Below are 14,128 nucleotides of genomic sequence, written 5' to 3'. Positions count from 1 at the left end.
TAAAACGGCCCACATTAAATTAACGAAGTCAGATAGTGAGTTAGTCAACAGTCCCCAGATTAGTCCTCCAGTCAAATTTAGCCCCCCAAATTAGCCCTAGTCAGTCAAAATATTTCTACATTTTAATGGTGACCACGAAGGGATTTACGGCCCAATTATAATTTCTCTAAACCTATATTTTTTCATATAATCATAATTTTTCTAAGTCCAATTATATAAATTTTCCCAGGTTAGATAGACTTATTAATAATTAATTTTTTTACACTGAACAAGCTGTGGTATATAAATGTAATGGAATACTATTGTGCTATAAGAAGTGATGGCCAGGCAGATTTCAGAAAAACCTGGAAAGATTTATATGAACTGATGATACTGAGTGAAGTGAGCAGAAGCAGGAGAACATTGTACACAGTAACAGCAGAATTGTGCAATAATCAACTATGATTGACTTAGTTCTCTCAGCAATACAATGATACAAAACAATTCCAAAAGACTCATGATGGAAAATGCTATCCACATGCAGAAAAAGAACTACGGAATCTGAATGCAGATTGAAGCATACTATTTTCACTTTGTTGGGGTGGGGTCTGTGGCTTTTCCCTATTGTTCTGTTTCTTCTATCATAACATAACTAATGTGAAAATACGTTTACATGATTGTGCATGTATAAACTATGTCAGATTGCTTACCGTCTTGGGGAAAGGGAATGGGAGGGAAGAAGGAAAATTCTGAAACTCAAAATGTTATAAGAAATGAAGGTTGAAAACTATCTTTATGTGTAATTAGGAAAAAATAAAATACCATTTACAAAAAGAAAAAAGTTTTTTTGATTTTGGGGGGTTTTTTTGGTGGGGAAATGGGGGTTAAGTGACGTGCCCAGGATCACACAGCTAGTAAGTGTCAAGTGTCTGAGGCTGGCTTTGAACTCAGGTCCTTCTGAATCCAGGGCCAGTGCTTCATCTACTGCACCACCTAGCTGCCCCAAGAAAAAAAGTATTTAAAAAGAAAAGACACAGAAGTTTTCTAACCTCAGCTCTGCCTGTAATTAACCTTAACCATACTCTGTCACAAATTTTCTCATTTGTAAAGTAAGGGAATTAAACTACATGATCTCTTCCAGTCATAACAATCTATTTTCTAACATTCTATGTCCTACATTCACCTCCTGCTCCAAGTCTGTGATTTCAAATCTTACAAGGGAAGCATGTGATTAACTACCAAAAAGCAGAACAAACCATATTAGCTAAAGCAATATGAGAAAAGATCAGTTCACCCTTGGGAAGTAAGAGAAGGCTCAAGGAGGAGGGTGGGTTTGGCCCAGAGTTTGGAGGACAGGAAAAATCCAGATAAACAGAGAAGTGGGGACTACAACAGACAAAGTGGCTTCTGGGAAGACACACTTAGAGAGGCTCTAGAGCCCCAAGAATACATAGACAAGAAAGAGCTAAGCCTATGCAAAACACAAGTAGAAAACCAGTATGGCTGATGTGAAAGTCTATCAAAAATGATCCAATGTGGCTGTATTATTTTAAGATCATGATGTAAATTCATTAAATTTTCTTTTCAAATCGACTGATGATGATACTTAAGAAAAATGCTCAGGGGGCAGCTAGGTGGTGCAGTGGATAAAGCATCAGCCCTGGATTCAGGAGGACCGGAGTTCAAATCCAGTCTCAGACACTTGACACTTACTAGCTGTGTGACCCTGGGCAAGTCATTTAACCCCCACAGCCTCCCCCCAAAATTTTAATTTAATTTAATTTAAAAAAAGAAAAATGTTCTTTGATTTAGAAACACATGCACCAGTCTGGGTAGTATTCTTCACAATATTTTCCTTTTGCATATTATGAAGCTATAAAGGCATTCTCTCTTAGAAAGATGGATCAGGGGCAGCTAGGTGGCGCAGTGGATAGAGCACTGGCCTTGGACTCAGATGGACCTGAGTTCAAATCCAGCCTCAGACACTTAAGACTTACTAGCTATGTGACCCTGGGCAAGTCACTTAACCCCAATTGCCTCACCAAAAAAAAAAGACAAAGAAAGAAAGATGGATCAGTGACATGCTTCAGCATTATTCATCAAGTTTGTGTTCAACATCTTGAGTCATGACAACGAGAACTGAAGATTTGCTCTTTATTAACAACTCTTGATGGCTTTTCAGTAAGTCTGTCAATAATACAATTCAAGGCAATTTGAGACAGTTATATATGTGTCTCTTTCTTTGTATGCTTTTTTATTTGGAGTGCCTATTATGGGTTTTTTGAATAGGGAATCATACTTTCCCAAAATAGGCAAGAATATGAGAAACATCCCCAAGTACATTGTTGTATTGCTTCAACTTGATGCTGACTCATTCGCTCCAACATAACTGTGCCTTTCTTTGCCAATAACTTGAATTAACATTAATCACTCATTCTTAAACTGCACTTTGCTTAATTTATTCTACTGTCACAAAATTCTAGTTGTAATATAGAGAGGTGAATGGCTGTACCTCCAAGAGTTCTCATCACACAACAACCAGTACAGTAAAATAACTTTATAGCTTAAATTGATCGTCTACTCATACACATATCTATATCCAGCATGCCCTGGACAAATAAGTTTTCTAGGATCTGTCTCTATTCAAATGTTAAGCATGTACTGAACAAATGTCCAAAAGAAGAAAATTAACAGCAGGATGCCATTTTATATCACTATGATGACATGCAGTTTCTATTTTGAGGTGAAGGTTGCTACTTTTTACAGGGTACTACTTTTTTTTTTCTTTTTTTGTGGGGCAGTGGGGGTTAAGTGACTTGCCCAGGGTCACACAGCTAGTAAGTGTCAAGTGTCCAAGGCAGGATTTGAACTCAGGTACTCCTGAATCCAGGGCCGGTGCTTTATCCACTGCGCCACCTAGCCGCCCCTCAGGATACTACTTTTAAAAGCATTCCAATTAGTTAACTTTAGAGTACAGGGGGGAAAATCAAACCAAGGGTTTGGCTGTAAGCCCACAAAATTTTCTTCTGATGGTGAATGAGATAAATCTGCAGTCATATAGCAGCACTGTCACCTCCTAGTATTTGGTTCAGATAAGGAAGGATAAAGTAAGAGAAGGAAGCATTTATTAAGTGCCTACTATGTACTAGCCACTATACTCTGTGCTTTATAAATATCCTCTCATTTTATTCCTACTACAGCCCTGGGAGGTCAGGGCTACTATTATCTCCATTTGACAGTTGAGGAAACTGAGACAAAGGTTAAGTAATGTGTCCAAAGTCACACAGCTAGTTAAGTGTTGGAATTCAGGCATGAACTCATGTCTTTCTGACTCCAGGCTAAGTGGTCTACCCACTGTGTCACCAGCTGCCTCTAAGAACAAGTGTCTGCAACATGGGCCAATTGGAAGCTATTCCTTGAAGGATGTGCAGATATCCCACGCCTTCTTCCACTCCACCATGTGGAATCTGGTGGGAAGAATGGGGGAGAGGGTAACCCTACTTCTGGCCTGTACTGTTTGATGATGGAAAGTCCCTTAAATGACTACTCAGCCTGAAGAACTGATGAATCAGAGAATATACAAAAGGGAGCTCCTAGGATCTGACTCTCTCTCTCTCTCTTTCCCACCATGAAACATGTGGACCATTTGGAGCTGGTCCCAAGAGGCAGGTTAGGTAAAGGGCGACTGCCCTGCCGCCCCCTTGGCTTCCATGTGGTCATGAGCATGTGACAACCTCTGTCTCTTTTGTATTTGTTCTTTCCTGAGCTTAAGCAAATGAGTGTCCCGTGGTGGATGTGCCTTGGACTTGTGATGACTCTGTGAGGTTACTCAGTCAGCAATCACTTATTATGTGCCAGGTACTCAGCTTAGCTCTGGGGATATGAAGAAAGGCAAAAGCAGTCCCTGCTAGCATTCTCATAGGGGAGACAACACGCAAAGCACCATGGGACTTGGCAGGGTATGACTGGTGGAAGGATGCGGAGGGCAAGGAACCTGATAGAACCTGAGAAAAGAGACTAGTGCAGAGGTGAACTGGTTTGCCAAGGGATCGAGATGAAGAAGGGGAAAGAGTATAGCCAAAAGAAGAATGATGACCTGGGAAATAACTGAGGGTTGGAGGGATTGGAAATCACAGTGAGAACAAAGAACTGGGCTAGAGGTTGTAAGGCAGAAGGAAAGATAGAATGATAAAAGATGATGACAACATAAAGGAATTTCATTCAAGGAGAACACTTGTGGGTAATGGCAAGATGGAGGGCATAAACATCTCTGTATAAACTGAGGTAGGGTAAGAGAAGATCACAGGAAATAAATAAGTCGAGGACCTGGGAAGTTAGGATATTTGAGGGAGTATGTTGAAATTCCTGTAGTATAAGCGAAGAAGTGAGGGAGACTGTGAGGCAAACACTGAACTCACTAAGGAAGGAAGGTCATTTTCCTGGAGGTCAGAACCTTGACTGGATGGTAGATATGGATTTAGTGAATCTCAAAGGAGAAGTTATCGAGTGATGGCAGTAGTGGTAGAGCTTGGAAGTGACAGTGGTTAACAAGGAGTATTTCCATTCCCCACACCACAAACATTGAGGTGGGGGGCAGGTAGGGAGGTGACACAGTAATGAGTGAAGGGGCAACCAGTGCTGAAAAGGGTGCACAGGGATGTCATGTCTTCTGGAAAGGGAGTTAAGTACCAGTGAGTTCAAGAAGATGGAGAGAGCGAGAAAAGAAAAGGTTTAGGCTGAAAACAAGTTTCTTAACCATGGAACAGGCATTCCAGAGAGCACGGTGAAAGGAGCGTGTAAATCTGTTGTGGGATAATGGGGGTGTACAGTGAGAATCAGGTTGAGATGGGTATAAGGAAGCAGGCAGTAAGGGAGGAGGAGCAAGGTTTATACAATGACACCATGGGACTTGGAATCATTAGTTTGGGGAGAATATGACAGGGAAGGAGAATGCTAAGCATTGAAGAATGAGTTCAGGCAGATTATCAGTAACTGGAAAGAAATCCATCAAAGGAAGGAAGTGATTATATTGTTCAAGGCTCTCCCTCAATGTCCAACTGTGGATGGTATGTATAACACATCTTATGAGATACAGAAGACCACCTCACAACAAGTAGGAACAGGTGGAGGTAGAGCAGGAGAGTCCTGCCACAAGGCAGGACCTGGCAAGGAATGTGGGTTAGGTGTCTAAAAGTCTCCTGAGCACTAGAGAAGGCTCTCCCATGAAGACAAAAATCAGAGGTCTGAGGCCATCATCCAGAGCTGACATAATGCATCCTGGGAAGCCGCAGGAAAAAGGAGGGTACAGGCCAACTGGCTGGATTAAGGCTAATTCAGGGATGAAAGCAAGGGGCACAGGTGGACAGGTTGAAATCAGGCCTCTCCGGAAAGTTCCAGGGGCAAATGCAAAGAACATACATAGCTGGAGCTAGATCCCAGTGAAGCAACATTACCTGAAAAAACCCAGGCAAAAAAATTAAGGCAGGGCCTATCCGTTAGGGAATGGTGCACAAGTTGTGGTTCATGAATGTAATAGAATACTATTGTGCTGTAAGAAATGATGAGTAGCAGATTTCAGAAAAACCTGGAAGGACTTAAGTGGACTGATGCTGAGTGAAGTGAGCAGAACCAGGAGAATACTGTACATAGTAACAGCAACACTGTGAGATGATCAGCTGTGATAGACTTAACTCTTCTCAGCAGTGCAATGATCCAGGACAGTTCCAAAAGACTCAGGATAGAAAACACTATCCATATACAAAGAACTAAGGAGTCCAAGTACAGATGGGCATACTATTTTCACTTTTGTTTTTTCTTTCTCATGGTTTTTCCTTTTTGTTCTGGGTTTTCTTTCACAATATGATTAATGTGGAAATATATGATTGTACTGTATAACCTTTATCAGATTGCTTACTATCTTGGGAAGGGGAAGGAAGAGAAAAATTTGAAACTCAAAAATCTCACAAAAATAAATGTTAAAAACTACCTTTATATGTAATTGGGGGAAAAAAAATAAAATACTATTAAGTGGGGTGGGAGGGAACTGAGGCAGTTCTTAAAGGAGATGCATCCCAGTGCTCCCTAGGGAGTCCCAGAGGCTAGAACAGAGACCATAGGCCTCAGGCCAGGCTGGATCAGGCTGAAGCAGCTCCCTGGGAAATGCCAGATGCAAATACAGAAAGGCTAAATCCAGGCAAAGTAATGTTCCTTGGAAACATGGATATAAAAAGACAGTCACCCAAAGGAATAAGGTAGCTTGAAGGAATGTGGCCCCTTGTGGCAGAGAGAAATGCCCGCTATTAACTCAAGAAAGGTGCCTATCTGAGTAGCCTCCCCATTAAAGAGCTATATAGCCAAAGGAAGCTGTGCGAGGGCCCTATGAAAGGAGACATTGCTAGTAATTGTGGGTTATCCCTTTACCACATATATTTATTACATGTGCACCTCACTACCATTGTACTCTAAGTTTGAGTCCACTCTCTCCACAGATACAGTGTGTTTCTGTAGGAGAATGGGCCCCAAGTCAAGGAGGGACATTTTTTTAACTACTGTTTTTGCTCTGCCCTTTGAGTGAATTCCTTTGACAGGAGCCAATGACTCTTATCCGATTGATCGTGAATGGGAAGCATATGGATCAGAGCTCAGGAATTATAGTGTCAGTAATAGCATGGCTCCACATCGTGAACTCTAGAACCCTAAGAAGCTTCCTCTGGAAGACTTAAACCACAAGTCCAAGTGGGTGGAGTCACCCCAGAAGGAGGCCATATGTCAATAACCAGAACGAGTGACTTTATATAGGGCTTTAAAGTTCACAAGAGCCAACTTTGAAGAGATGCACTGTCTCTTTTGTAGCCATGATGGGTTCACTCATGGGGACTCCTCTGTTTGAAGGGTCTGGGTAGTATTGCCACTTGCAGATATCATTCTTCTCCAGACAGATTTCCAATAATAATGATAAATAATTCCTCTACTTTGTTGCCTCTTTGTCAATTTGGTGGACTTTTCTCCCCTTCTGTTCCTCTCGTTTTTACCCTCTGTCTCATAGCACTGCCCTCTTTTCTCAGTGGCCAGATCCCACAGAAGCTTCTTCATCTACCACCATCTGCCTCATCTCCCTCGATGCTAGTTGGCCCCCTCTACTGCAAGGTGAGCCTGCCCTTGTGATACTGCTGTTGCAGCTGTGGCCCATCCCTTTACACTGAACTTTCCAGGTTGCCTTTCACAGCTAGCTCCTCTTTAGAATTCCCTTCTATTAACCTTCTATTCCACCCAGAGCCATTCCACTATCTAATGTTTCTGCACACTTTTGCCTTTATAGACCTATCTCATTTTCCCTGTCTAGAATGCTTTCCCTCCCATTTTTCCAAATCTTCCCATTACTTTAAAACCCAATTAAAATCCCACCTCTCTAGGAAGGCCTCCTTGAAAACACCAGCCCACAGAGCTCCTTTCCTCCTCTGAATTCCTAAAGGCAATAAATACAAATTTGGCATTTATCATATATACCCCTTTACTGTTCCTTAGCTTTATGGGTCAATCAATAAACCAAACAACGAGCATTTACTAAGCACCTGCTAAGGTCCATTTGCCTTGCAACTCTAGCCACCAAAACCTAAACAGTGTCCGACCTTTCCATTTGCTACAAAACCAAATTCTTCTTTATAAAGTGTCTCACCCAGTCAGAATCTAAGCTCCATAAGAGCAAGAACTGCCTCAATTCTCTATCTGTATCTACAACACAAAACACAGTGCTTGGGTACATAGTCAGCACTTAAATGCTTTTCCACTCCACCCTACTCCCTACACGTCAGCCCAAGTTAGGTGCAAGGGATACAAAAACACAAACAAAAACAGCCCCTGGATCAAGGAGCTGACCACCTAGCAGGAAATATGTGTACAGATAGATATATACAAAATGGATACAAGGCAAACTGGACCAGAAAGGCACTAGCAGCCAGGGAGGTCAGACAAAGGGTGGGGTTGAAAGTGGTTAAGGCTTAAAGGAAACTAGAGATTTTTCAAGATGAATATAAAGAGAAATGGAGGTGAGGCAGGACTAAATTGTAAGCTCTTTAAAGGCAGAACCCCATGACCTCTTTCTATATCCTCAACCTCAGAGTGAGTGACTTGTAGCATCAACACATGAGGTGACAACACAGGACAGCACCCGAAAATGAGGTAGGCAGATGGATGGGGAGCGCCAGCCTCTGATGTTTGGAAATCATCAATGCAATGGCGTTTTGGGTGGCAGCAGATGTCCCTCCCCATTTCTGCCCAAAGGTCCAGTGGAGGGATACATTTCTACCCAGGAAACCCTTCTTACCTATGGTCTCTCTCTCTGTTCCACACAGCAACCAGAAGCCGCTTCTGCTCATCTGCCTCTTGGATGGGACTGCAAAGTAAGTCAAAGGCATCAAGAGCCTTCATGGTTGACACAGGACCCCAAGTTGAATCAAATAAATATTATTACCATTAAGTCACCTTTGTGGTCATGATCCAATGTAGGGTTTTATAGCCATCTGCTGAAGAGCTTTGGAGTAAAAATCCTGTCTTTGGAAACCAGCCACTATTCAAAAACCTCTTCTTCCAAAGTTATCCATGCTATAAGCTTAGAGAGGGAACACCAGCCACTCCTCTTGCCTTGCTAAACTCAGACCTCAAAGATAAAGACTTCAGCAAAGGATAGACCCCCAGAAATGGGAGCAGCTCAACCAGAATAAATTACTGGGAAATTGGCTGGTATATTAACATGTATAGTTAAAAAACCTGAAAGAGTTATGAAACAGAGATGAGCTATGCTACCAAAGCATCACGACCAAGCCTAACTTGGAGGAAAAATGCAGACCCGTGGAAGGGAAATCGAGTCTGAAGTTATATATGCACTCTCTGGTTTGTCTGAGAGAATGTTTCATCAGAAAGCAGAGAGCCCAAGATTTCCTTCACCTAACTACATAGGCCCAGAAATCAGAAGAGAAGAAAAAGAGATCTCATTCTAAATACTCTTCACACGCCAAAAGGCCACCAGAGAACATCCTAGCTTGAAAGACTCCCTAACCAAAGGAAGCTTCAGCAACACTTGGGCCAGTGCTCCTTCAAGCAAAATTTTGTACTGAGGCCCTTACTTCAGCCCACCAGACCTAGAAGTGCTCTCATTCCTCACCCCTAGGATTCCCTCTCTCCAGAGGCTGAAGGTGGTTCTAGCCATAAACCTAAGGCATTTCAAATATAAGAAATAGCTAAATCACATCTAGCACATCAATTTTATTGCCACATATCAAGTATTCTGTAGATCTACAAGGAAAAAAACCCTGGCCTTTGGAAATAAGCATGGTTTCAGTTGGATTGTTTAACTTATGAAACAAAATTATATACCCCAAAAAATCCCTTTTCCACCAAAGAAGAGACAGGCAGGGTAAGACAGAGTTATAATACAAAAGATTTACTTACAAGAAAAACCGTTCATGAAAAGCTGGATTTTTACAGTCTGGGATAGTCTGGGTTTTCTGCCTCCGTTTTCGATCATTATCAGGTACCACAGACACCTTGAAATGGAGACAAACTTGTATTAGCTAATCATAGCCACTCTCAATCTGATGCAGTTTATTACCAACCACTGCAATTATCATTAATCACCTTTGTTCACCAGCTCAAAGTTGCCAAAAATGCAAACAGTGGCCAAATATTAAGTGCCTTCCCAGGGGAGCCTCTTGTCTGTCAAGGAGAGACCCCCCACAACCAAACATCAAAAAGTACATAAAGGTATCAACTTCTTAAAGTTAAAGGTAGCTCTCAGAAGAGTCAGCACAAGGCCTTAGGGTGTCATACAGAAGACAGGCCCAGGCTAAGCTAGAAACAATTGTTCCCAAAGAATGGGCTTGACTTCTGGACTCTTGGTTAGGCCTTTGGGTAAAGCTGACTTTTCCAATGAAAAAACAATTCTCTATATTTTCACTATTCATAACCACTCAACTAGAGGAGTATGGAACTCAGGGTGGCACCTCAAAAGGTTTCAAGTCAAAGAGAAGCCTGAGATGAGTCAGGACAGCCTTGGCTTCTTAGTTCAAATTCTGTTTGTTAGTCTCTTTAATCAGACCAAGACAAATGAAGCTCCTGCTCTGTTCTCCAAACCTCCCCACCTAGAATTCAACCCTGAAATTTTACAAGTGTCTAGAGCAACAGTGAACAGTCAGAAAGCATAAGAGTGTCTTATCACCCTTCTGTCTGATGCCTGGTTCAAGGCCCACGCCTCTACTCTGTTCCTGATTCATGACTAAGCTATGAATTAATTCAATACTCTTTTTAATCTTTATCATTATGGGTACTCATTTTACCAATCCAGATCACAATCTCTCCATCCCTCAGTAGACAATTCATGAGTTACGAGAGCCAAAACATTCATCATCAGATGGTTAACTTGCTAGTGATGAGACTCCGAACTTGGTTAGGCGGATCTTTAGGTGACAGATTATTGCTAGACCTAAATTCAAAGCATGTAGAGCTTTATAGGACCTATCAGACTTTACACTCCCCAGTAGGTCCTAGAAAAGTTTGCACTCCTGTGGTACAGCCCTCAAGAACTGAAGTTACCCCTGAACCACAATATGTCATCATAATAGAATCTTGGTTTTTTTGTTGTTTTTTGTGGGGGGGTTGGTTTTTTGGTGAGGCAGTTGGGGTTAAGTGACTTGCCCGGGGTCACACAGCTAGTAATTGTTAAGTGTCTGAGGCCGGATTTGAATTCAGGTCCTCCTGAATCCAGGGCTGGTGCTCTATCCACTGTGCCACCTAGCTGCCCCCATAATAGAATCTTTTTTTTTTCTTTTTTTTTTTTTTTTGGTGAGGCAATTGGGGTTAAGTGACTTGCCCAGGGTCACACAGCTAGTAAGTGTCAAGTGTCTGAGGCCAGATTTGAACCCAGGTACTCCTGAATCCAGGGCCAGTGCTTTATCCACTGCGCCACCTAGCTGCCCTCCCATAATAGAATCTTAATGGACAAGATCTCGCATAGGGAAAGAGGAAAAGGGATCATCTTACTCCCTACCACTAATCTCCCTGGAAAAGACAAGCACCTGCATCTGGCAGACCCCACCCAAGCTCAGTAGCTAACAGGAACCACTGGCTACCATCCTCTCCATTGCTCTGCTCCTCTCTATCAGCCACCTAGGTGAAGGATCAGACCCATGCCCAATCCAGCTCCCTCTGCAACATCCCTTGGAGACTGAGCTACTCTACCCACTTGGCTCAATATATCCCACTGTGGCTTCTGTTGGTTCTCTCCCTATCCTTGTAAGAGCCATTTAAGAGAAAACTGTCCCCAGCACTTTCATCGTGTTATTTCATCCACATTCCCCTCAATTCTACGCCCCCCCAGGTCCCATTGCAACCTTATCCACCCCTTATGTTGTGCCCTCTGGAATTTTTATTCCAACAAGAACAAGCTCCTCTTCACCCTGGACCTCTTTTTGTCATACTCTTTCCGTGTATTAGCCCTCACTGAAACCTGGCTCCCCCTTGATGACACTATATCTTTACCTAGCTATCATCTCCTTCTCACATCTACCATCACACTTGTCTTACAAGAAGAGGTCAGAATACTCCTTGTTGCTCAATTTCACTTCCAGACCTTCCCTTTACCTCCTTTACTCAGTGATCCTTCCTTCTTTGAAGTCCACTACATCAAAATTCTCCACTCAATCAAAATTATGTTCTTTCTCATAAAGTGCTGCACCTGGCTGACCATCGGCCTCTACTCCCCAACACCTGCTATATATTCCAGGGCTTTACTATCCATGCGGACTCAACCACCTTGAGTCTCATGACATATTCTTTCAATCCACCTCAAGTCATTGAGGCCATCTGACACAAGTCTCTCTACTCCAATTATCTTCCTTTCTTTTCATCAAAACCCCTTGACATTATCTACCCTTCTCCTCCTTTGCTCTAGACTCTGACAAAGAAGTGGCCTTCTCCTTGCCAAAACCAGCCTTTCTAGAAGTATATTTGATGCTGTCCTCTCCATAAGATTGCCCTTAATCATTTCCTTCTCTTGAATCTTCAACTTCTCTCTATTAACTGGTTCCTTCCCTTTTAAACACATACACATACATACACACACACACACACACACACACACACACACACACACACTTTCCAATTCTTTTTTTTAAGTTCACTAGAGTCTAACATCCCCTCAAATTTTCTCCTCCCTTTCTCAACCAGATTCCTTGAAAGAGTTGTATATACTAACTTCCCTTCCTCTCCTCTCACCGGCTCCTTAATCCTTTGTAGTCCAGGTTTCAACCTCACTATTCAACTGAAACTGCTCTCTCCAAAGTTACTAATGATCTCTTAACTGCCACATCTGATGGTCCCTTCTCAGTCCTCATCCTTCATCTGCTTCATTTGACAGACACTATGACTGCCCCACCATCCAGACAGTGTCTCCTCTCTAGGTTTTTGTTACACTGCTCTCTTCCTGTGTGCCTCCTGTCTGTCCAACTGCTCCTTCTAGGTCTCCTTTGCTGACCCATCATCCACCTCACATCCCCTATGGTTTGTTCTATAAGATTCTGTCCTAGGTCCTCTATACTCTTTCTCCTGATAACTTCCTCAACTCCCATGGGCTTCGTTACCATTGCTATGCAGATGAGCCCAAGATCTCTCTCTCCAGCCCCAGCATCTCCCCCACCCCCAACTTTCAGTCCCACATCACCAGTTGCCTATGGCACATGTCCTGGAGGCAGCTGAAACTCAACAAGACTAAAAAAAGATTCGTTCTCTTTCCTCCTAATTGCTCCTCTTCCAAATTTCACAAGTTTGTCATTTTGGCTTTCTACTGGACTCCTCACCCTCCCTCAAACTCCCCATCCAAGTAGGTGCAAAATCTCTCCATTTCTACCTTTACACCACCTGCCATGTAAGACCCCACACAACTACCACCTTAAGTCAGGTCTTTGTCACCTCTCACCAAGATTATGGCAAGAGACTCTTGTTTGTTATCCCGCCTCAAGCCTCTCTCTACTCCAGCCCATCCTATACACTGCTGCCAAAGTAATTTTCCTTAAGTGAAGACCTGGCCATGACTTTCCTCCTCAACCAACTACACAGTGGCTTCTTATTGCCACCAGGACAAACTATAAACACTTCTGTTCAGTTTTTAAAGTCCTACAGGATCTGGCCCCAAACCACACTTCCAATCTCATTAGACATGACTCCACTTCCACACTCTGCTATCCAGCCAAACTAGCCTTCTCTCCTTTCCTCACACACACACAACACTCCATCTTCTCTCTCTATGCCCTTGCACTGGCCACCCTCCACACCTGGAATGCACTCTCTCCTTACCTCTGCCTAACAGTCCCTCTCTTTCTTTAAGATACAGTTCAAACACCACCTTCTGCATGAAACCATTCCTGAACCTGCCTGCCAAATGATAACGTCTGCCTCTCTCCCAAACTAGCTTCTGTCAGACACAAGGGACATAAACCCCACACATGCCACAATCCCTACTAACAAGGAGCTCATATTCTAATGGGGAGACAACAAGGAGATACGTGTGTGTGTGTGTGTGTGTGTATACCCTTATACTTATATACAAAATAAATTTCATCTTGGAGGAAGAAAAGGGATTCTGTGAGGCAAAAGTTAAGAGGGAGTCATAACATCCCTTCCAAGGATGTAGGGGATTACAGTAGTCCAGGCAAAAACTGATAAAGGCCTGCATTAAAGCAGTGGTTATGTGAATAGAAAGAAAGGGACAGATGCAAGAAATATGAAGCAAGAAATGACAAGAGTGGGCAACTGATTGGATATGCGGGGTGAAGAAGAGTGAATAATCAAAGATAACACTGAAATTGTACACCTGGGTGACAGTAAGGACGGTGGTACCCTTGAAAGTAATAGAGAAAACCAGAACAGGAGTGGGTTTGAAGAGAAAGATAATGGAGAGAAATCTGTATCTATTCACACATGTTCATGCTGTGCAACTCATTCTGTCCTACTAGAAAAAAAAAAGGAGAAATGGAGGTCACTACTCTGGATCATAGAGCCCACCACTGGAGGACATTTGCCACAAGCATGAGGTCATCTGGTGGACAAAGGGTAGGGATCCTGGAGGAGAAACACCTATACAGCTGCTGCTGTGGGTGCC

The 14,128-nt window shown here is 42.7% G+C and overlaps 1 protein-coding gene across 1 annotated transcript in view; it reads right to left on the bottom strand.

Annotated features, from left to right (window-relative positions):
* RGS3 (regulator of G protein signaling 3) overlaps positions 1 to 14,128 on the bottom strand; it is a 218,093-nt gene that overhangs the window by 173,377 nt on the left and 30,588 nt on the right. The window contains exons 6-7 of the mRNA XM_043981823.1: positions 9,427 to 9,521; positions 8,303 to 8,371 (exon numbers count right to left, since the gene is read on the bottom strand). Coding sequence (XP_043837758.1) covers positions 8,303 to 8,371; positions 9,427 to 9,521 — 164 coding nt within the window. The remainder of the gene's footprint in view (positions 1 to 8,302; positions 8,372 to 9,426; positions 9,522 to 14,128) is intronic.

Source organism: Dromiciops gliroides, chromosome 2 (genome assembly GCF_019393635.1).
Source record: "Dromiciops gliroides isolate mDroGli1 chromosome 2, mDroGli1.pri, whole genome shotgun sequence".
NCBI classification, from domain to species: domain Eukaryota; kingdom Metazoa; phylum Chordata; class Mammalia; order Microbiotheria; family Microbiotheriidae; genus Dromiciops; species Dromiciops gliroides.
The sequence above is the reverse complement of the archived record's forward strand: the minus strand, read 5'-3'. Positions and strand labels throughout refer to the sequence as shown.